The 22,777-nt window shown below is 38.5% G+C and overlaps 1 protein-coding gene across 1 annotated transcript in view; it reads left to right on the top strand.

Moving 5' to 3' along the window:
• npr2 (natriuretic peptide receptor 2) overlaps window positions 1–22,056 on the top strand; it is a gene marked incomplete at its 5' end in the record, with an annotated part of 45,989 nt that extends 23,933 nt beyond the window's left edge. Inside the window, 11 exons of the mRNA XM_010797465.1 lie at window positions 1,115–1,186; window positions 2,075–2,234; window positions 2,342–2,497; window positions 5,736–5,904; window positions 13,017–13,163; window positions 14,382–14,505; window positions 17,209–17,277; window positions 18,170–18,344; window positions 19,504–19,602; window positions 20,886–20,977; window positions 21,506–22,056. Of these exons, the coding sequence (XP_010795767.1) occupies window positions 1,115–1,186; window positions 2,075–2,234; window positions 2,342–2,497; window positions 5,736–5,904; window positions 13,017–13,163; window positions 14,382–14,505; window positions 17,209–17,277; window positions 18,170–18,344; window positions 19,504–19,602; window positions 20,886–20,977; window positions 21,506–21,568 (1,326 nt within the window). The remainder of the gene's footprint in view (window positions 1–1,114; window positions 1,187–2,074; window positions 2,235–2,341; window positions 2,498–5,735; window positions 5,905–13,016; window positions 13,164–14,381; window positions 14,506–17,208; window positions 17,278–18,169; window positions 18,345–19,503; window positions 19,603–20,885; window positions 20,978–21,505) is intronic.
• Between the last annotated feature and the right edge of the window lie 721 nt (window positions 22,057–22,777).

The following is a 22,777-nucleotide window of genomic DNA, read 5'->3' on the forward strand; positions in this document are numbered from 1 at the left end:
TTGGTAAAAACTGTTTTTGGTTGCTTACTTCTTTTAGATATGATGAGGGACACCAGAAGGCTGCTTTTACATTCATTGTTATGGGGAGAAGGTTTATCTCCAATACATATACGAGCAGATTTTGTGACATTTCGTCTTTGCCTGGAGACCTATTGTGGTCCAGGATGCAACCTCTTTAAGTGTGAAGGTCACAACATATTGAGTAACAAAACAATAACTAAATAGTTCTTGTAACGGGAAGTGAATCTGGGTGGACCCTAGTGCACTTAACTGCAGCCAATAGACCATAACTGTGCTGTACTTCTTTAACATTCAAGCATCTCTTGTTCCTTAACCATTATACCACATTTAATTTAGGATCTTTTGTCAGGTGAGAGTGGTTCTACCTAGAAACAAACTGAGATTGTTTAGGGATCAATACATAGTACACACAGTACATTAAAGTGTTGCCTTAATAATCGCTGAATAAACATTTTCTAACATAAGCCAACCTAAGTAACTTTCCTTGTTACAGCATCAGGAGTATAAACCTTTCTAGCATAAACAATCTTGTAAATGTTCTATTCCTAGCAGTGTTTGAACCAAGTTTTTCAATGAGCTTTCCAACACGGGTCTATTTAGTCTAAGCTTACAGTACGAGGACAGCTCACCTTGGAAGTCTGACATATTTTAGTCTAATGTTAATTATTTTGCCATTTGTATTCTTTTTATTCCCATAAGAAGTGCATGATGCCTTAAATGAACTTGTTGTTGGCCAGCACTCTGAGTTCCCCACATGCCAGCGGCCTCTTTAAATGGACGAGCTGGAAACAGTAGGAAACTCAGCCATGGTCTTCATCACTCACACTCAGAGAGACTCCTGTGCAAAAGGCAGATAGCTGACACTGATGTGATGTGGCTGGATGTCAAAGCTGGACCCAGATTCCAGTAAACGTCCTGCAGGGAAAAGTGTTTGACCCTGAGGACGGACAATAATATACTGTGCAGTATCTGGACTGAAGGTGGTTCTGGACTTAGTGCCAAAAGAAAATCCCTCCTGCCGACAAGCTCTTGTATTTTTTATTTTGTGTCTGTAAAACATTATTTATCGATGTTTTTTGTTTTGTTTTCCCAGGACATTTTGGAGAATGAGAGCATCAACCTGGACTGGATGTTCCGCTACTCTCTGATCAATGACATAGTGAAGGTATGTGACGCTCACTTAGAAAGCTAAGAAAAAAAAGAAAGACAGAGATCAAATCCAAAACAATGGAATATATGAAAGCCCTGAGATGCAAGTGAGAAGAAAATATATGAAATGTATCCTGGTAAAACTTATCTTTAGTCAAAATCAATTTAGATCAGTCTTAGAAAATGGATCACCAGAGTATTTGTTCCATTTTTGTTTGTAGTGCTTCCTCAGATTTTTTTCATATAATTGTTTGCAAAAAGGTCGCTTTTCAATATGAAATTAGATGCTTTTGGTCTTTGAGACACACAAAAAAATGCTTCTCTTTCCATCATGTCACATGGAAAGTTTGTGAAACTGTAAAAAGAAAAAAGAATTAGAAGGACCAACAGGCACAAAAAAATGTTTATATTGCTTTTATAACGTGCAAAGAAGGATGGAAATATATTCATAAACGTAGCTTTAACTGTCCTTCCAGCCTAATGAAACTAATCATGGATTTAAATCAGAAGATTATTTTTAATCTGTCCTCACAAAGAGGCTTCTGTCAGAATCCACTTGGATGGATTGGATATTGAACTGCATGCATGACGGAGCTCTCCGGCTACATTTCTCCACACAGATAACTGCACTCTGCAGAGAAGAGGGGTGTTTGACTCACCGTTTCCACAACATATTGAACACAAGCACATTCAGTCCCCTCAGTCCCTTTCCCAAAGGAATTAGCAGTCATTTGACAGAAATTCCCCTGACACTTTGCCCTTGAAACACGGCCTCTTTTCAAGAAAACCTTCAGCATACATCCACTTCTCAGGGTGTATTATTTCCATATGTCTGGATTTGTGTGTTATGTGTGACTTGCTGTGGAGGAAAACAAAAAAATGCTTGACTTCTCCTCTCTACCAGGGAATGAACTATCTCCACAACAGCTACATTAGCTGCCACGGAAATCTGAAGTCATCTAATTGCGTGGTGGACAGTCGATTTGTTTTGAAAATCACGGATTATGGCTTGGCCAGCTTCCGCTCGTCCTGCGAAAACGATGACACGCACGCACTCTATGCAAGTAAGTGGAGTTCATGAATACGGCGGCAGCATTAAAAGTTATTATCCTATCAGTAAAACGTCAGCCGTCAGACATTTTATGAGTTCTTCTGCTTTTTGGTTTCCCAGAGAAGATGTGGACCGCTCCCGAGCTACTCATATACGACCGCCATCCTCCTGAAGGCACTCAGAAGGGGGATGTGTACAGCTTTGGCATCATACTGCAGGAAATAGCCCTGAGGAATGGACCGTTTTATGTGGAGGGCATGGACCTCAGCCCCAAAGGTAAACAGAGTGTCTTTCATAGGCCTCACCGAGGTCAGCTGACCACTCAAGCATGCAGCAAACAAACATGTAAACACAAAAAAGAGACATTTAAACGGATAAGTCTGTTTTTTGTGTCGGTAAATCATAAACAAAACCATATATTGGTTACGTTATGTAGCTTGAAACTACTCTGAGAAGTGTTTCTGAAGAGTGAACATACTCACTCAATAGGAACTTCATTCATTGGCTTCTCCCTGACATTTCAAAGGGGACCCTGGTAAGGTCAGACTACTTTATCGCAGCCCTGCAGCTCTGTACACAAACACAGAACACATGCTGTCCAGATGTCAAAGGCAGGTGGAGTCACAAAAACAACATGTTTCATAGCTGGGTCAAGAAAATGTGACATATACCAAAACAAAGCACACAAAAGAGACCACGAGCTAAATAAGATTTGTCCTGTATTTAGCGAGGAAGCTGCCAATGAGACAAACTAAATAAAGGAATAAAAACCAGTAAAACACAACAGGTAGCTGAAGGCAACAGCATCAACAGCAGCAAGGCAGCCAAGTCGAAAGATTTCCTTTACGGGAAAGAAAAGGTTTAAGTTTAAAATCCTACATTTACTAGAAAATAAATCTTAAAGCATTAACGTTGATGTTCTCTGACATTAAAGTCTGTAATTAACGACGGACACATTTTAAATTTATAAAGAAAAATAGGACTTCCACCACTTTGCATGGTTTAATAAACCTCATCAAAGTTAAGATGCTGCTGCTTGCAATGCATTACTCCTGCAGTGGATTACTTTGCAATCATATTGTGAAATCAAGAAATACTCATGATTAAGGCAAAGAATTGTTAACCATACTATCATGAACATTTCGAATTTGAAGAGACCTATTGTCCTGAATCGGCGTCTGTGGGTTGATCCGAAGTTGCAAAGTGTTTTATTCTGAAATGTACAACTTTTTTTGCTACATTACATACACTTTAAGTTGAGCCTAAAAAACATCAAAAAAGGAAAGAAATTGGTTCAAAGTAGCTCATAGCTAGAAGGCTAACAGTAGCCTCAATATGACATCATTATTGTGAAAAAGATACCTTTGGACAGCAGCTTTCCTGAGAAATCTTGCTTTGCAGTAGCTTTCTCTCACAGGAAAAACACATTGTTGTTATCTTCTTAAATTACCGAAGCCTAAAAAAATCAGAGCTTAATCACTGCTGACACTTCTGCTCCCAAGCTTCCTGCACACATGTTGCGGTTTGACCGGTTTCTTCACCCGCATCTACTTTTACCTCCACTGCTGTTTCTTCTTAGCGACGGCATGAAAAGCTTAACCTAGAAAGCAATTTGAGATCAGGAGTTCAACCTTTACGCATCCAGAGTGGAAGTCTGAAACCCTCCCGAGGCGCTTCCTCCATGTGCAGATTTTGATGAGCCTTTTATTCAATGGCACGCTCAATGCTGATTGTACAAGTGCCTGAAAGTCATTAACAAGCTGAGAGCGTGCAGCGCCGGCCTGCACCTGTTCTCCAATGTCAGAGCGTTATTCTGTGCTTAAAAAAAACTACTTCAAAACTGAAAGGAGAGAATTTGGAGGACTCATTTTGGGCAGGAAGTCTCTTATGAACTTTTTGATTGATATAATTAACTCATCACAGAGGAGAAATATGAAAGTCTGAATATATTAAGACTCTTCAAGCAGGAATAGCACATTAACGGAAATACAGAACTTTCAAATGAATATCAATATTCCTGAAATTCTAGGTTTAAGAAGTTAGTGATCAGCAGCTGCAGAGATTAATTACCCCACGTTTACAAAAGAGACAATAAAATGTAATCATCTCAATTTAAACGTTTGTAAAAGACACCCGTTTTTTGTTTTTTTACCTCTTCCAAGATGTTTGAATGTAAGTTTAAACGTGAGACTTTATAGTCAACTCACAAACTTTGCAGATGAAAATAAATTAAAAGGCTCTTTCGGCATGCGTACATTGAAATGATATTGTCTCATTTCACATGTGGCACGGGCATTCGGAGTAATTATATAGAGGTATCCAATATTGTTGCTGATAGTCTTGTTTGCTTATGTGGGTCATACAGAGCCATGAGTATTAATTGTTTCATAACCAGTAAATAACTCTCTGTACTTTCTTTAAATAAGCCGGTATGGTCTAATGAAACATTCAAAATCACCATAGATATGTGGATTCATTGTAAAGCCACTAAAAAAAGGCATCTCCGAATTCATTACTGAAGGTTGTTTGAATATCAGTTGTTTGAGTTGTATTGTCCACCCCCACATACAAAAGTACAGTTAGACCAGTGGTTCTCAACTGGTCAGGCCTCGGGACCCACTTTTTACTTGGTCAATACATCGCGACCCAACATTTTGAAGCAATCAAATCTATTCAACAAAAAAACGTGCTGTAATATATACGCTTTTCAGCATACAATATTAATACAAGTGAAGTACAGTGCATATATCCCTTATATCCCTTAACAGAACTAAAGTATGCTTTTAAAAAAGGTTTGATGAGATGATGGAATCAAAGCTGAACTATATAAAAAGGCACACATGCTGAAAACCCAACCCCAGCAGGGGGGTCTGGGGGGATTCTCCCCCAGGATACTTTTCGAAATACTAACATAAACTATACATTCTGGTACACTCTGAGAAGAAAATAAATACATCTATCACTACCCGACATATTAATAATATTTTATGCCATTATTTGTTTTTCACTTTGTTCTGACATCTTGCTGCTTGCTGCTCCACACAGAGAGAAGAGCAAAGAGAAGATAGTCTGTGTGACTTACTTTAAATTGTGGGTAAGGGTAGATAGCCCCCATTGTTCTGTGACCTGTCAATCATCAAACCGGGGGTCATATTTCATTATGTGTTCATTTTTATCTGAAGTTGTACCCATGGATATATAAAGAATAGTTCTACTGCAAAGTTATTCTCCGTGGGGACTTCCGGCAACAATCTTGATTCTGATTGGCCAGAAGACTCGAAAAAACATCAGCAAAGATATTTAATTGAGAAGATGATCACTACTTGACAGAAGTTTTCAAAACCGTTTATGGTCTCCGGTACTTCCAGTCTAACGCCGACTGCATGCACGGCGTTAGAAAATTGGGCCTTCAAAATAAAAGTTTGACCCACCAGTTGAGAACCACTGAGTTAGTATTCATTTTCACAGCATGAATGACATGTGAGATGATGGCCGCCTGCCCTCTCATTCACAGAAATCGTCCAGAAGGTGAGGAACGGTCAGAAGCCGTACTTTCGGCCGACGACGGACAACAAGTGCCACTCTGAGGAGCTGACCATCCTGATGCAGGGCTGCTGGGCCGAAGACCCCGCGGAGAGGGCAGACTTCGGCTACATCAAGATCTACATGGCCAAACTCAACAAGTAAGTGCCACATTTCATATTTTTTAATTACCCAGTCTCATGTGCAAGAGTCTGATCACGCATATTACCAAAAACCACCTCAGGAATCAAGACATACAGTGTGGTGAGTAAGACCATAGACCATAGGGAAGGCCATACGACTGTTAAACACCTGAACTAAGAACATCCATAACATTCACGTGTTTGCAACTCACAAATTATGGATCACTTGTACATATGTAAGTAGACTCTTATGGCACTACTTATATTCGATTTTATTGTATTTACTTGCACTATTGTATCTGTTTGAGGAGCCTGGGACCTAAGATTTTCATTGACATAACTACACTGTAGCTATGTACGAATGACAATAAAAGCCTTGAATCTTGAATCTTGAAACATTTTGGGGTAAATTGTCCATTGTTGTGACTGAACCCGTGATCAATTGAACGTTTCCTACACCATCCTTTTTGTTCAAAGCGGAGATGATTTGACAAATTCAATTCGACGGAGGTTGCTCTTTCTCAGACTATTAGTTTCTCCCCTGCCAACTCAACATGTGAACACCGTGTTGAAAACCTCGCTGCCGTGCGAGTCGATACGTTGAAGAGACTCGAGCAGACAAACAGGAAAAGGAATCATGTTCTGGGAATCACCCGGACAATTTTAGATAAAAGGCTGTTTGTGATTCCTGACAGCAAGGGCTCTGAGCTGCCTTCCCATCTCTGACTGTGTGTTTGTCTAGGAAAGTGTGAGTCAATGTTTCTGGTATTGTTTTCAATGATCTCATGAATTATTCATATGCATATTTAGTTTTTCTGTTGACACAGGAAGAGAAGCACAATAGCTTTCCCACGAGCAGGACAACTCTGTCAGAAAGAGTTACTTAATGAAGCATCACTGCTGAAAGTGACACACACATATAACACACATTTAAATTATAGCGTATAAAAGGATTGGCTAATTGTCTAAAAAGTCAGCCAATGCAAAAGTTAAACATGCCAGCAGGGGTCGACTCATGGTTGGAAAAACAAGTCTGATTGTCTTGAAGTCTGTGAGAAAATGACCCTAGTTTTTACTCGATTAATTACCTAATTTATGGTTTTACAGGATCGTTAATTTCAAATCTTCTTCATTTTGTAAATAGAGCTCCTGAGCCAGCATTTTTGCTCATCTCGAAGTCAATGGGTTATGGAATAAGGTCTGTGTTTTACTCAAGCGTAAGAGATTTCGCATTTTGTTAAGTAAAATTAAGTTAAATTGTGCATAAACTTAGGACATCTGGAACATTTCAATTTGATGTACCAATGCAGCCATACAATATAATTTTTTTTTTAAATATACTGCATGTGTATCTGTGACATTTCCTTAATATGTAGGACTCCACACACGATGTAGGAAAAAGGGTAAATGTTTTCAAGGTGTTATAGGGTATATTTAAGGTGTTTGTATCAGGATTGCGGGGATGGATTTTCTTGCTGCCAGAGGTTATAATGTTCTGCAAGCAGAAGGTGGACCTTTCTGTTCATTGAGTTGTGACGTGCAGATCAAAACACTGGTCATGGTTCATTTAACTGAATTGCAACTTGGAATTTGTTACTTCAAACCTGATAATGCTGTATGGGATCCAGCTTAGCTTTGGATCTGTTACAGCCGGGCTCATAGGCTGCAACAAACAACCCCAAATCTAACCCCAACGCCAACTCTCCAAAGCCTACAGCGACAAAACATAAATACACAAACAGAACCACCAAAACTCTGCCACAAAAACTCATTGTGGGATATTCAGCATTAACTTGAAGATTTTAATTCTACTCATTGCTGAAGAAGAGACTGTTATAGCGCAATCAACTGCCAAAGCAACTAAGTTGACACTCTTACCTAACCAAGTTAGCTATGGTGGCTACGTTTGTTAGCTCGTAAGTTCAAGTCCAGCTTTAGAATAGAATAGAATTGGGAGGGATGAAACCCTCTTTAATGGTCACACATGCAGAGCACACAGCACACACAGTGAAATGTGGCCTCTGCATTTAACCCATCCTTTATGTCTGCTGAAATTTGAAATTATTATTAGGCTACTTTAATGGTGAAGGGCCCTTTACGATAAGCACAGATAATACTCAGTGCTATTAAAAGCAGCGATCTGAAGCGTGCTTAAACAAATTCTCTATCAAAGTGAAGACTTCAGCGCCTTTGTTGTTTTTTGTCAAAGCCCATTGACATCACCTTGTTTTTGGCGAGTTCAAGGCCGCTTTGACGTCAGATGTTTCAGAGTCGGATGCCAAAGACAATTAAATTCATGAGCTAGGCATTTGTGAAACAAATCCGTGAGACTACAGCTGCGCTGCTTTGTGCAATACGGTATTGTAAAGTCTTTAAACCTTGAACCTCAAGAAATAACAGTATTCAGAGGAATGTGATGGGGAGGATAAATACAAATGTTTGCATTAAAAGGGCGCTGATCTCAGATGATTCATGGATGTGAATAGGTTTTACATTTAAACGTTATCTGTGCCAATATGCTTAATCTCTGGAAAGTAACCTTGGATAAAGCCAGATTTAATAACGTTTTGCCATGGTTTTAGAAATAAAATATTCTATAAATTAGGCTATAAAAGATATTAAAATAAACCCCATATGTAGGAATAAAGATATGCGTCGATCTGGAAAGTTTGGTGCATGTAAGTGCTACTGCAATATTAAATATGTAATTAAATAAAAGATGTCTGGCTCCGGTTTCAAAATGCAAATGAAGAAAGCTAAAGACACAGATAGTAACATAAAAACCTAAACACTAGTCTGAAAAAGTACATGTTATGGAAGCAAACCAACCCAAACTTTCTGTTTTTGCCTGTAGTGTCTCTCCTTAAGATGCTAAGATCCACAGAAGCTACGATCCTAAAAACAGCTGTACAAAACTCGAATTGTTGGAATCTGAAGGCAGGTTGTTTGGAAGTCTCTCTATAAACAGATCTGTGTGTGTTTCCTGTAGCCCGACCTCTCCCCTGTTAGCTCACTGTGTTAATGCAGGATGCGCCAGTGATGTATAGCTTTCCATTTGCAGTCATTGGAGTAGAGAGCCCTGTGTGTGATTGACGGCCTCAGAAGCACTCAAGGATGCTCTTGAAAGCCGAGCGCTAAGCCCCTCCTCCTGTTTACGTCCCCTTCGCCTCTGAGGACCTATTGCTTTGTTTCCCGGTTATTTTCATTAGGTAAATGCATGTTGTTGACATGACGTGATGGATGGGCTGTTATTTCTGGTGTTTGAGCTCTGGCTTGAAGGACGCGGTAACGAGAGGGTAAACCGGAGCTTTAACCCACACAGGTAGCGGACCTTCCCCTGAATAACTGACCTCTCCCTGAGCACATCAAATCTCCCACTGTACATGGTCCGGGAATGAGTCCTGAAACCTGAAAATGAGTTAGCATCCGGTTCCCTCATCTAAATCATTGGTTTTTTTTAACTTGCGGTTAACAAAACCTCAAGAGATTTTTTACGTTTTGTGCTACGACATGATATACGTCAGTAAATACCCCACTCATGAATGTCCAAAGCCTCTATTAAACAAAATGTGGTTGCTAACATATGACGAAATGACTTTACTCACCTTTAGCTTAGCGATGCTGACGTGAAGTTATGCGATCGTATGTAGCTGGATTTTAACTTCTGTCGATTGCATTTATGTTTCAAAAATCATAAAGTGTAGTTAATATGTGGAGATTATCCTGCTGAGCAAACATCTAAGTATCATAAACATGTTTTTATACTCTGAAATATTCCGATATCCAAAGGAAAAATCTTGTTGCTTTTTGTCAAGGGATCCCTTGTGATACTATCTTTCAGGGTGGGGCTTTAAAAATGCTTCACTACGCTTTTAAAATGTTTTCTTACATATCATAACATATGTTTCTTTTAAAAGTCTCAGACATCAGTGCAGAGATTTAAACTTCCTGAATGCTAAGCCTCTTTGTAAACAAGAAAGCACTCAGAGAACACTTCCCTCTGCCAAGGCCCGCAGTGTTCTGCATTTGTTTTATAAATAGTAGTACATGTTTTTACACTGTAGCTTTTAATCAGCGCCTGGATCCAGATCTGTGTGATGACAGCCATGATGCTATAAAACATGAAATCCTGGAAATTACAGCTTTGTACGAATAACTAAGTCTTATGAACTATTGTTATAATAGTCTTAAAATATATATTTTTAAATAGCTGTCATAACAGTCCTATTTCTATTTTGTTTTGCTACGTATTCTTCTCTCTGTGTCTTTGTATGCACCACAAACTAAAGCAAATTATTTGTATGTGTAAACCTACTTGGTAATAAAACCCATTCTGAAAGCTGAGGTTCTTTTTTTAAATATAATTTAATCAGGCTGCTCTGTGCTCATCTCCTGGTGAAATCACATTTTACAGGATCACTCAGATTTCATATGTGGAAATCTAATGTATTTTAGTAGTAATGGCACAACGTGTTCAATAGTTATTGCGGCTGTGGCTCAGTGGGTAGTGTGCTGGACTTCGAATCAGGGGGTAGCAAGTTTGAGTCCCACTGCAGTCAGCATGTCGTTGTGTCCCTGAGACACTTCACCCCAAATTGCTCCTGTGGGGATTGTCCACAGTATTGAGTATGTAAGTCGCTTTGGATAAAAGCGTCTAACAAGTAACATGAAAATCAGTCAATCTTTTTCTAATAATGTAGGTTTCATGGAAAGAAAAGTCATTTTGTATGAACTTGTAAGGAAAACATGGTCCAAAGTCAGACCACTATTATTATAAAATATCTGCTTTATTTACTTATAAAAAGGACAGTGAATGATAGTTGATTATTGAAAACTATGTATTGGTATTTTATTTTTATATTTCTTGTTATATGCTTGACTGTAAACTCATTTCACATGCTACGATAATAAACGTTATTATTCTGGGAAGACACACAGTGTTACAACAAAGACAAAACTATTTAAAACTCAAGTCAAATATTGCAAATTACTTTTGAAATGAAGATAATAAAATAATAAAACCATAATACATTATGCATAAACCTTAATGCAATGGCGCCTGCATTCTTACATGTTTTACGTGACCCGCCGTGCCGACTAAAAGCCTTGCTCAGTTAAGAAGCAATCAATTATAATGAATCAAATGGAACAACTGTAAACTGTGTTCATTATCCTAAAACCATAACCAAATTACAACTACCTGTCCATTAGCCTTCCGTTTAATTTACAGTTACATAACAATCCCTTTAGAGAATATTAGAGGAAATAAATTGTTACTGGCTCCTAAAAGGATATATAAAATCCTCCGACTTCATAGAATAAGAGGCTCTAAAAAAAGCATAATTCTTCTGGTTTTCTAATAACTGTAGTTTGTTTTATAGTTTTTTGTGCATGTTAATGCTCTGCAAAGGCTAACATCCCAAAGTTTCCATGGCTGAACTTACCACAACACTCCAATGACAATGGTCAAACTTTTATCCCTCAATCACACGAAAATAAGTATATACTATACAGTATATACGTATATAAAACTGACATTTCTTAGTTTTCGCCGGTACTATGAGTTTGGATGAATGGAAGGAAAATATGGATGTCTGTGATTGGCGGTGCGGTAAACACTGCGTGGCCTTTGTGTTGCATTTGTTCTCATCATCGTCTTTCATGTCTTCCTCTGATGTGTTGTCCTTTAAACTTAAACTACATGTGGGTGTGTGTAGGCTCCCTGACCCACAACAAACATGGCAGGGGGCCAGGCATTGATGCTTTTAGCCGCCATGGCGCTGTGGATGACTCACCTTCTTGCTCCGTCTGAGTCAATGTGTGTGTGTGTCTGCGTAAGCATATGAATGTAAAAATCCCTTGAGACACAAACATTATACAATACATGGATTATATAATTATAAAATGACTTTTAAATGCTAACATGCCAGCAGTAGAGATGTAAATAGAGACTTTTTATGTATGTTTATATATGAGAGATGCTGTACACAGAGTTACGAATAAATATCTTATTGCTTGAACAGTACTATGCATTGTTGGTGCATTTAAGGTACTGGCCAGAAAGAGAGTTTGTTGTTTTTAAAGTGGTTGCCAATGGTCACAGGTGGCCATGTTGGAGTACAGACAGCAACAGAAAACTCTGTGTCTTCGATTTTAACCTCAGTTATCCACACTGCCATCTAACCTCTGAACTCCCTCACTTTTACACCTATAGATTTAATTTACTCGTGATGGTTGTATCTGCGCATCTTGTGAAACAGTTTCCGTGGGTCTAAAGGAGATTTGTCGAGAAAATAATTCTGATGATGTCATCACTGTTGTCTCAGCTTGGGCCAGGAGACTAAAATGTTTTAACAGAAAGCTGTGTTACAAGCACCGGCAGGGAAGGTTCAATCAAAACATGCTGCTGGTAGCATTATGGGAAATGTGGGATCTAGAGTTGCTGGACTTTGGCACACAGGGGAGTACAAGTTGGGGATATGTCAGCCTGCACTGCCTCAAATGTGTGTTGTGTTTTTATCCAGTTTGCATTCTCCAAATTGTTGGATCTGCATTGCTTGATAAATGTGATCGCTGTAATAGCCATTCAGTTCCACAGATCTGGATAATTTATTGTTTTTATATTGGTTATTAATAACGCCATCTTACTGACTGGATCTTTTCTCACCTCTCAGTGTGCTGATAGCTTCAGTTGGACAGCATATTTAGATAATTCATCATTTTAAAATTGCAGAAAAGGATTTCCACAGGGGTCAATGCTCGGACCTGGACTCTTTTGACAATTAAGGCACCAGATCTGATTGCTAGAGCTGTATTGTAAAAATGTTGTATGTAACCTGATTACATAACAAATGAACTTATTTCAAACCAAATCAGGATCTTAGACCATGTGTCTAAAATAAAGCAACTATTCCACAACCTTTGCTTATCACAGGTACTCTCCAACTGTCACATATGATATTTTTGGAGTCATGGCAAAACCACTTGCTACCAAAAAGAGCAGAAATGACAAAAAATGAACTGCCAGTTTTAGCAGCAGTTTGGAAAAAGACAACACAGCTCTTCACAGACTGAGAGTTTGCATCTAATCACCTAACTGTCCTGTGTGTCTGTGTTTGTGTTTTCCGCAGGGAGGGCAGCACCAGTATTCTTAACAACCTGCTGTCCAGGATGGAGCAGTATGCCAACAACCTGGAGAACCTGGTGGAGGAGCGAACACAAGCCTACCTGGAGGAGAAAAGGAAAGCGGAAAACCTCCTCTATCAAATTTTACCACAGTAAGAACAACCACATTCATACGTTTGTCCTTCCTTCCAAGAGTTTAACAACTCCAATTAACTTGAATCCAGGAAATAGGCAGATTGTCACCAGCGCAGCTAAAAGTAAACTGTGTTAAATCCGTGTTTTAATTAAAGACTCAGAATCCCTCCCAATGCCACACTTTTAGGTACAGATTTCCCCCTGGTGCGATCTCATCGAAAATGAAAGGGTTTGCAGAGAGCTGACAGGCAAAGTGCTCATTAAGGGAGACAGAGGAGCAGATGTGATAGTGCGTTTAGGCGTTAAGATAACACCACAGCAGCAAATCCAATCTTTTCTCACCCATTTATCCTCCGGTCCGTTCTGAAAAAGAGTCACTCCTTTAAGTCCAACCAGACATTCAGAGAACAGCCTGGGAGAAAGGGTGGATATTGTTTCTCACCGCACTTGTGTCTAGGAAGCAATTGCATCGGAAGAGTCTTTTTTTTTTTACTTGCTGTTCTCACTCCCATTAGCTGTACGCAGGTTCATGTCTCAGCTGCGTCTCATGAGCTTGATTGCATATTTTTTCCCCTAAAATGTTACATTCATGATTTAAGTGGTAAACTAACTGAAAGAAATTACAAACTTATTACAAAAAAAACTTGGTTACTGTGTTTTCTTTAATCAACACACACACAAACACCAGGTTAATTCCCAATAGAGCCCGACTATTTAACTACAATTAACATATTTAAGGGTTTTATCGTTATTTTATATTATGTGTATTACATTTGATTATTATCTTTGTTTACTTTTTATCTGACTTTGCTCTTTGTTTTGACGGCAAGTTTTCTAATTGATTGTTGTCTATTTAATTATTTTTCTTTTCAGTTTAACATGTAAATTTTTTATATAACTTTAGTTCAGTGTTTTCCATTGAAAATAACTTTTGTTGTTTTGTTTGAGAAAGTCAATAAACAGCAAAAATAATTAAAATTTTGCCGGCCTTGCTCTGGCTCAGAAAACTGTAACTTGATGCAAATTAACGAGAAAATTGATTAATAAAATTAGCTCAAAAATCAACCCTGACGTGATGTTTCCCACAATTGGTGTTATTTAATTTAGAGACAATCTCTGGTGTCAAGTAAACATCCATCATTATTTCATATTCTCCTCTGATTATTAACTGTCCCTTGCTTCTTCATGATTTCACTGGGAGTATTTTGCCCTCATGTCTCTCTCTCTCTTCACAGTTCAGTAGCGGAGCAGCTGAAACGAGGGGAGACGGTTCAGGCAGAAGCCTTCGACAGCGTCACCATTTACTTCAGCGACATTGTGGGCTTCACGTCCATGTCTGCAGAGAGCACGCCTCTAGAGGTACACAGCAACCCGGTCACTGCAATCCTCCAGTGAATTAAATACCCACCTGTAACTCACTGTTTCTACAGCTTTGTAATGGGGCACTGGAGGTAAAAAGACATTGCAGGGGGAAGGGACTAATATTTAGAGAAAATGATATAGAGGTTTCAAGATAAAAAAAAAAACGTTCCTGGGATTTAATTGGTACATTTACGAGTAAAGATCTGACAATCTACAAGAAAAAAAAATGTATATTCAAGATTAAAGTGGTACATTTACAGGTGAAAAGCATAACATTAACATCAACATTTCAACCTTTAATTCTCCAGTGGATAACCATATCCAATTATTCTTTTCACTCAGATTTAGCAATAAGGAAATATTTGTGATTTGAAAACACTATAATATAAGCTAGTTTATTTCCCTTTCATTTTGGAAATGTTCCTCCCCCTGCTCCATTATTATTACCTTCTTTATCTACAAAGGCCCTTATAAGCCATCAAACCGTCCTCGTGCCTTTATATGTGTTCTGTCTTTTCTCAACAAGAAAGTCTAAAAGCTTGAAAAAAGAAATCCCAGTTCGTGATCACAGCCGGTGAATTGTCTTTCTCTGTTCATACATGAAAGCGCTCTCCAGTAGCACGTCTCTACCTACAGTGTGTCTCATAGTTCCCACAGTGGGCTGCAACTCAAAATAGTACCGTTAAATGTTAGAGATGTTGACGCAGAGTTGAGTCACTTCGTGTCATCACATATCTCTCTCTGAATATCAAAGGGAGGTTTCTCCAGATGAAACATTATCAACATGTTGCATCCAGGAAGAGGACGTGTTGAAGGACAATCTGACACCTTCAGATCGACTGTTTTACCCCCCCAGAACTTCTCATCTTCTCCTTTTCAATCTAAAACCAAGTCTCTGACCAGATATTCATATAGTACAACACAATATCCCATCCAGTTACATATAATCCAGAAATATAGTGACTATACAAGAATATAACTGTATCAAGCTGCTCCCTTTGGTTTCACAAGTCAACTGAATCTACGCTACGTGTATGTACTTCTTTATCCTTTGTACTTCAATCCTGTAAACAATACAGAATGATTCAATTGTCTATGATAAAAGTCCAACAAAATATCAGAAAATCAATGAAAGTCACAGTTTTACTAGTACATCATTGCACTTGTGTTGTATAAATCCATTACCCAGCCCTTTTTGGAGCGCCCAACAGTGTCGTCACGTCCCCCATGAGAGATTTGGCCCTTCCTCCCACTGTCAATCAAATAGTTCACCTTTTGTTGACCTGTCATTGTAGTGGCCTTCCACCGTAACAGGCATTTTGGAGATAATTAGCATTATCCATAAGCTGTTTAGGTGTAACTGCAGTCAGCATGTCGTTGTGTCCCTGAGACACTTCACCCCCAATTGCTCCTGTGGGGATTGTCCACAGTATTGAGTATGTAAGTCACTTTGGATAAAAGCGTCTAACAAGTGACATGTAATGTTATAACCTGCATCCAGAGCACGTCAGTATTATGCAAGACTTACGTGTTATTAACCCTGGACCATAAAGCTGTGCATGATACACAACTCAAGGTCTACTAAAGGTAGATGTAATTATGAGACAATGCTCAAAGTAGTTCTTTATTAAAGCTCCCTGGAAAGTGAATTCTGATCAGATAAAAACAGCATAAAAAACGACTTTCTGTTTGAACGAGACAAATGTCATTCACAGGAAATGAATGCCAACTTATCCTGGGATTTTAAAGCTTTTAATTCAGGCATTGTTCAAGGACTGTCAAGAAAGCTAATCAAAAATGTCCAAGATAATTGAAGTCTTTATCGTCACTTCTAAATGTGTTACTAAAATGTAATTGAGAAAAATGAAGTTTACAGAATTCCTTTGTATCCAATTGTATGTTTAAATCATGATTACGTTTATCCAGCATCTAACTAGGAGAATGGGATTGTTTGATTTCAAATATCAAAATATATTTGAGTGTTTATGGTAGAGAAAACACTATATTCTGTTGGAAATAAAGCACTTTGTAAGGAGTATATTGTTAAGATAAATTAGATAGAATGTACTTTATTAATCCCAATTTGGGAAATGTTTGTAATCAAGCATATTCATATCCTTTAAAACATAACAATTAACAAACTTTCAAGACATTGTATGAACTTTCTAGAAAACGATGGGCCTGTTTTAATGCAGCTTTTACTTCAGTGCTTTAAACAGAAGAGCTTATATTGTGTTGCTGTTTAGTAGATAGCAACTAAATTAGATTTGTTTTGTAAAGTTCAGACAACATTTTCAAAGATGAAAACTAAGTAATACATTTGCCAGCCAACCTCTGACATTTCTGCTACATTACAACTATTAGAACACACAATTTGGTCGATTTCATATGGATTGTGTGTGTAATATTCCCTCTGTGGACGGGATTTATGATCCTGGAAATGTGTTTGTCAGTGAGCCTCAGCGGGCGGCGGTCCAGCGACAGACAGGCAGAGATTATGTGGTGCAGACACACCGGCCTCCCAATGTGCCCGCCTTCAACCCAAAGAAAACAGAGTCAAATGTTGGATTTACAGTCTTCGTTTCACATCTATCGTGTAAAGTCAAAACCCTGTCAGTTTTACCGGCTTTAAAAAAAGACTTTCAGTATTTATCTTTTAGTATTTTTGCTTAACGGAATCTCTTCTTTCTCTATATCCAGGTTGTCACATTGCTCAATGATCTGTACACCTGTTTTGACGCCATCATCGATAACTTCGACGTATACAAGGTAAGTCAGGATGATAACAACAACTATGGAGTCTTTGTTTCCAATCTGGTTTTGATGTCATATGCACATAAGCTACAGGTTAGATGGCAATGAAATTCTTCTCCCGAGCTCCTCCCACAAAGCAACAGTTAAATAAGACATAAACAATAAAAAATTAAAAAACTATATAGACGTAAATATAATTTTATACAAGAACAGAATGTATCTCACTCTCAACCTTCAAATCCAGCCTGAAAACACACCTTTTTAAACTGGCATATTCAATATCTTAATAATTTTTCTAAACTGATTGTTGTTTTTAAGTCTTTGTTTTTAAGTCTTGTATTACTGTGTGATCTTCTTTGTTGCTTGTTTTTAATTATGCTCTGTAAGGTGTCCTTGAGAGCTTTTGAAAGGCGCCCATAAATAAAATGCATTTTTATTATTATTATTAAATGTAATATTGTTCAGTAAGATACAATTAAATAAGGTTTATTAGTGATTTTTTAATTTCATCTTACTGTACAATATGTAATGTTACATTCTGTTCTTGTATATTTAAATATTAAACAGTAAGATTAAGTCTTGGACGTCTTATCGATGCTGCTATATTGTATTGCCATGTCATAAATACTTGGGAATTCTACTCTTACTCTTGCACTTTTCTTGCATTTTATGTATTTGTACTGCTATGTTTGTAATTTTCTTAATGTTTTATGTGAAGGACTGCGGATGGAAAGTAGCTCAAAGCTAAATCCGGCATATTTACATTTGGCACATTTAATGTTTCATTAATGTGCAATGTCCCTGCCTGCCAAATAAACGAATAAATAAAAATAAGACGTGCTTTTTGGAATCCTGCGAATACCATTTTTCTTTTTTTACATTCTATCCCTTTTGATTGGTCGCTCAGGTGGAGACGATCGGCGACGCCTACATGGTGGTGTCCGGGCTGCCGGTGCGGAACGGGAAGCTGCACGCCAGAGAGATCGCTGGGATGTCGCTGGCGCTGTTAGAGGAGGTCAAAACGTTCAAGATCCGGCACAGACCCAACGACCAGCTGAGTCTCAGGATAGGAATACACACAGGTGAGTCAGAGCAGCTGGGCACATCTGCACCGAGGTCACATGAGCTGAAGCTCATCCTGCTGAGGTGTCCTTGAGCAAAGCACTGATGACTCAAACCCAACATCTATTTCCTGCTTTTTTCAATTGGTATAGATTGTTTTATTGCCCAATGTTAAAAAAGGTATTTAGATCTTTTCTAAGTTACAGGTAAAAATATAAAAATTACAATGTTTATCCATTAGTTGATTTACATTTGTATTAGCAAATAATCTGAATTTATAAAGTAATTTAAAATGTAAAATGAATGAGTAAAAAGTACAATACTTGCTTCAAAAATCTAGTGTAGAGTGGAAGTAAAAAGTAACCCTAACTAACACCAGACCTTTTTGAATTGTTGAAGAAAAATCTGACTATTAAAATATTGTTGTTATTGGAACATAATGTATTTTGTTGACACGTTGTTGTCCATTCCTTCCAAAAACAAGAATGGGCTGATTGAAAATTGGTAACAACACATTTTTCCCGCCAAAGAAAGTGAGAAATAATTCTCCCAAAATGGGACACACAGGAGCACATTGCTTTATCTCCTCTTGTGTTTTATCGCAATGTTTGCACAGCTTTCAAAACAAAGAAGATGTTGACTAAGATAAACTGTAATTACGGTATGTGTAAAGTGGCAACTAATGCGTTCCACAACTAGATAAGATCGCTTGTTAAAATGTATGGTAAACATTTGTATCTGCCTCCTTTCAATAAAGCCTTGTCCTCTTGACTCAACTCTCAACATCTGAACAATCATTAAAGCAGGATGTATTCGTTTTAGCGAGGTGTATCTCGTAAACTGGCAGCAGTGTGTATATCAAGTGCAGGGCGGTTGTGATTTGTAACGTCCCACCTCTGGACATAAACACTCCGGATGTTTTATCTTGACCCGTCTGCGGCATTTAGTCCGATGTCATTTACAAGAGGCCCCAGTCACAATATTTAGACTGTGTCATCAGCTAATGGGCGCACAGTTTGAATTAATGAGACACTCGACATGAAACAGGAATGGACCAGTGTGCGTAGGCTGGTATTATCCGAGTTAATAATTCATCCTTTCCATTTGTGTGATGAGGACAGCAGTTTCTAGATATTGTTAATATTTTGATGTCTGACTTTATGTTCCTTGTGCTTTTAGGGCCAGTTTGTGCCGGAGTGGTCGGCTTGAAAATGCCCAGATACTGTTTGTTTGGAGATACTGTCAACACGGCATCTCGAATGGAGTCCAACGGAGAAGGTCAGTATCAGTGTCCCTGTTTTTTGTTGTTCTATTTTTATTTTTATTTTGTATAACCGATCTGGATTCTGAACATAGTGTACACCCATTCATGTTACAGTGTTTTCTCTGAGTTGTTTTTCAGTGTTTCGAAAGGACTTTCACTCTGCTGTTTACTAAATATATCTGTTATCCAGTTTCGCCATATTGCAATTCTACTACTGTGTTCTGGTAGAAGGGTCCTGTCTGGTAATTATTTGTTATTTATGTCCCTCTTTTACCCTATAAGGTTTTATTTCTTCTTGTAGGTTTTGCCTTTTTGTGATTTTTGGCACCTTAAAACTTCTACCGGATGTGAGACATTTTTCTCCCAGGGTTAGGGTTAGGGTTAGGTTTAGGCTTAAACTGAACTCATACTAAAAGCCCCTATGCCCAAGTATGGAGTCTCATATTTTACAATGCTCAGTCATTTCCTAGAACATCTGGGCACAAAACATTGCTTTTGTTGGGGACTATTTTCAGCTGTGGATGAATACACATTTGATGTTATTGTGAGTATTTATAGCTGCAGGTTGGTGTGTGTGGGATACAAACTACAATGTGGGTTAATGGTAATGAAGAAACATGCAACCCATTGCAACTGTGTGGCTCATTTACTTCTTTATCAAACTAAGTATATTTTATTTATTATACTGTATTTTTCTAATATGGACCACAGGGAGAGTGCTTGAATGGTTGTTGCCAAGGAAACAGTTCATGGGGATCCAGATACACAGTAAATAAGCACTTTGTTTGAGCATTAAATCTAAAGAGAGCATAATCTGATTGAATCTATATTTTTGTTGAACTAAACTGACATTTGTTCTTTTATCCTTTAAAAGAAGCATTCATCAGTACAAATATTGTTTCGAAGCTGAGTATAAGACGCACTGCAATGACAGGAGCCAGTGTTATGGAGCTGTGGTTGGATAGTTTGCGAGTGAATCATCAGACGTATTGATTAACTACCGAGCCGCTTCCTGTATTGTGCCTCCTCTGGTAAATAATTGATAGCATTACAGCTAATGGCCCCTTAGCCAGCGATAAAGTGTGCAGCCTGAAGCTCCACCGGCTGAGTCTGACATCTCAGCGTTGTGTGCATTAATTGGACAAAACAATACCGATTTTCATCGCCGTTAGCATTTCAGATATTTGACAGGACTGAATTTAACTGCTCGTCTCTGGTGGCGATGATAATACAGTTTTCAGCTGTCCTCACAGTGTAAAATGCTCAGTGTTTGTTGTGCTCTCGTTGTGTTCTGCAGCCTTAAAGATCCACTTATCCTCGGCCACCAAAGAAGTGCTGGATGAGTTTGGATACTTTGATCTCCAGTTACGAGGAGATGTAGAAATGAAGGTAAGAACTTTGCTTTTTTTTTAGTGACAGAGTTGAAGTGCCAGAAAATAAGAAAGCATGAAGAAAGGCGGTCAGCTTTTGTCTGTGCTACCATGACAAAAGTTCAAACAAATGAAACGTTGCTTTATTGTCTAACAGGGACCAATATTTACACAGAAACATCATTTGAGAAGACTCTGACCATGTAGTCATGTAGTCATTAGTAAAGTGTTTTCTGAGCTGATACATTAAGTTAGAAGTCTAGTCTTTTTCTCATAGACTTCTACACAACTGGACTTCTATTCGCAACCAGTTGCCCCCTGCTGGATATAGGAAAGAATGCAGGTTTAGGCATTTTAAAATGGCAAGTGTAAAGATGTGTCTAATTCTCCTCTGATTATGCACGAATGCTTTATATGCTGGGAAAAGGTGGAGGTGTAAGCTCAGCTGCTGTACCCATCAGGGTCACCCTTAAACACAGCCTAATAGGATATCACCCCCATGTCCACCATCTCCATTGATGAACCTATTGATTTCTGTGTTTTTCAGGGCAAAGGCAAAATGAGAACGTATTGGCTTCAAGGGGAGAAGACTGATATGTATGTTGTCTGAGAGGCCTGCTGATAACGTGGCAGCGGCGGAGACGACAGCAGGAGCTCCGGTGGCCGAGCCAGCCACTTCTTTATTTGTTCTAGAATAAGTCCTTATTGGTTATTTCCGTGCAAAGGAAAACAGAACGACACCAAACGACAAAACCAGAGGGAATTCCAGGTATATTTACTACCTGCAAACTGCAACTGCAAAAAAGAAGAAAAAAGTATTGTAAAAGAAGATCCTTTATGTCTGGAAAGTGTGTACTTTTCACTGATACATTCTTATTTTTTGTGCCTTCTATATTAAGATTTGTATAATGTGTTTGGAAGTCAATGATGTATTAATATTTACATAGAAGTTTGGAGGCACGGCTTTTGCCATTGATGTCACTGCAGGGGTTCATAAACCGTGTTACACAGTACAAGATAATATGTATATATGTATATCCAAGATACTGTAAGATATTTTGTTCAATAAACTGAGTAAAACACTCTTTTTTCCATTCATGGACCAGGCGGTATTTTGATCCTTTTGCCTTTCAGTGTGTGGTCAGTTATTGACGTGTACATCCATAAATAGTGTAACATGACAACGGCAGAGAAGAGTCTGTTCTGTAATGCATTCACGTTACATTTCATAATGTGAGCTCTCTGGATGTATCTGGGCCACGTTCTCCTGACAGTTCTCACCCTGATGTTTCCATCCAAGTTTAACCCAGATAACATTTATAAATGACCTTGTGCTGTCCGTCCCCCGTCTCCAACACACACACACACACACACACACAATATTGGATGTACCGCTAAGATTTTCACATTGAAAAGTCTTCTCGCTGTAACCTTTAAGGGAATGTCTGCTGAAATGAACCTAAATAATTTATTGTCTATTTTTGTTTTCCAAGCTCTGCCCTTTTTATCAAGTCCTGATAATAAGATAAGGTTCATCTGATGAACATTAGCATTGTCAGTTTACATTTCGAAAGGCTGCCATAGTAATATTACAGATAAACATGTGCAGCCTGATTGCGTGCAAGAATGTGTACATATCGGGGAAGAAGTGTGGAAATGTTGGTGGCAGGCAGCTGCCTGCGTGTTTGCTGTAATGACATCCCCGCTCATTAGCTGCTCATTATCGGTTGTGAAACAGGGGGCATGGGCGCTGTGTGTGGCCGTGTGTGAGTTTTTATCTCTGCAGGAGAACACCCTCCCCTCCTGCACGGCTGTAATT

This window comes from Notothenia coriiceps, unplaced genomic scaffold (assembly GCF_000735185.1).
Source record: "Notothenia coriiceps isolate Sejong01 unplaced genomic scaffold, NC01 NC01_scaffold00002499, whole genome shotgun sequence".
NCBI lineage: Eukaryota > Metazoa > Chordata > Actinopteri > Perciformes > Nototheniidae > Notothenia > Notothenia coriiceps.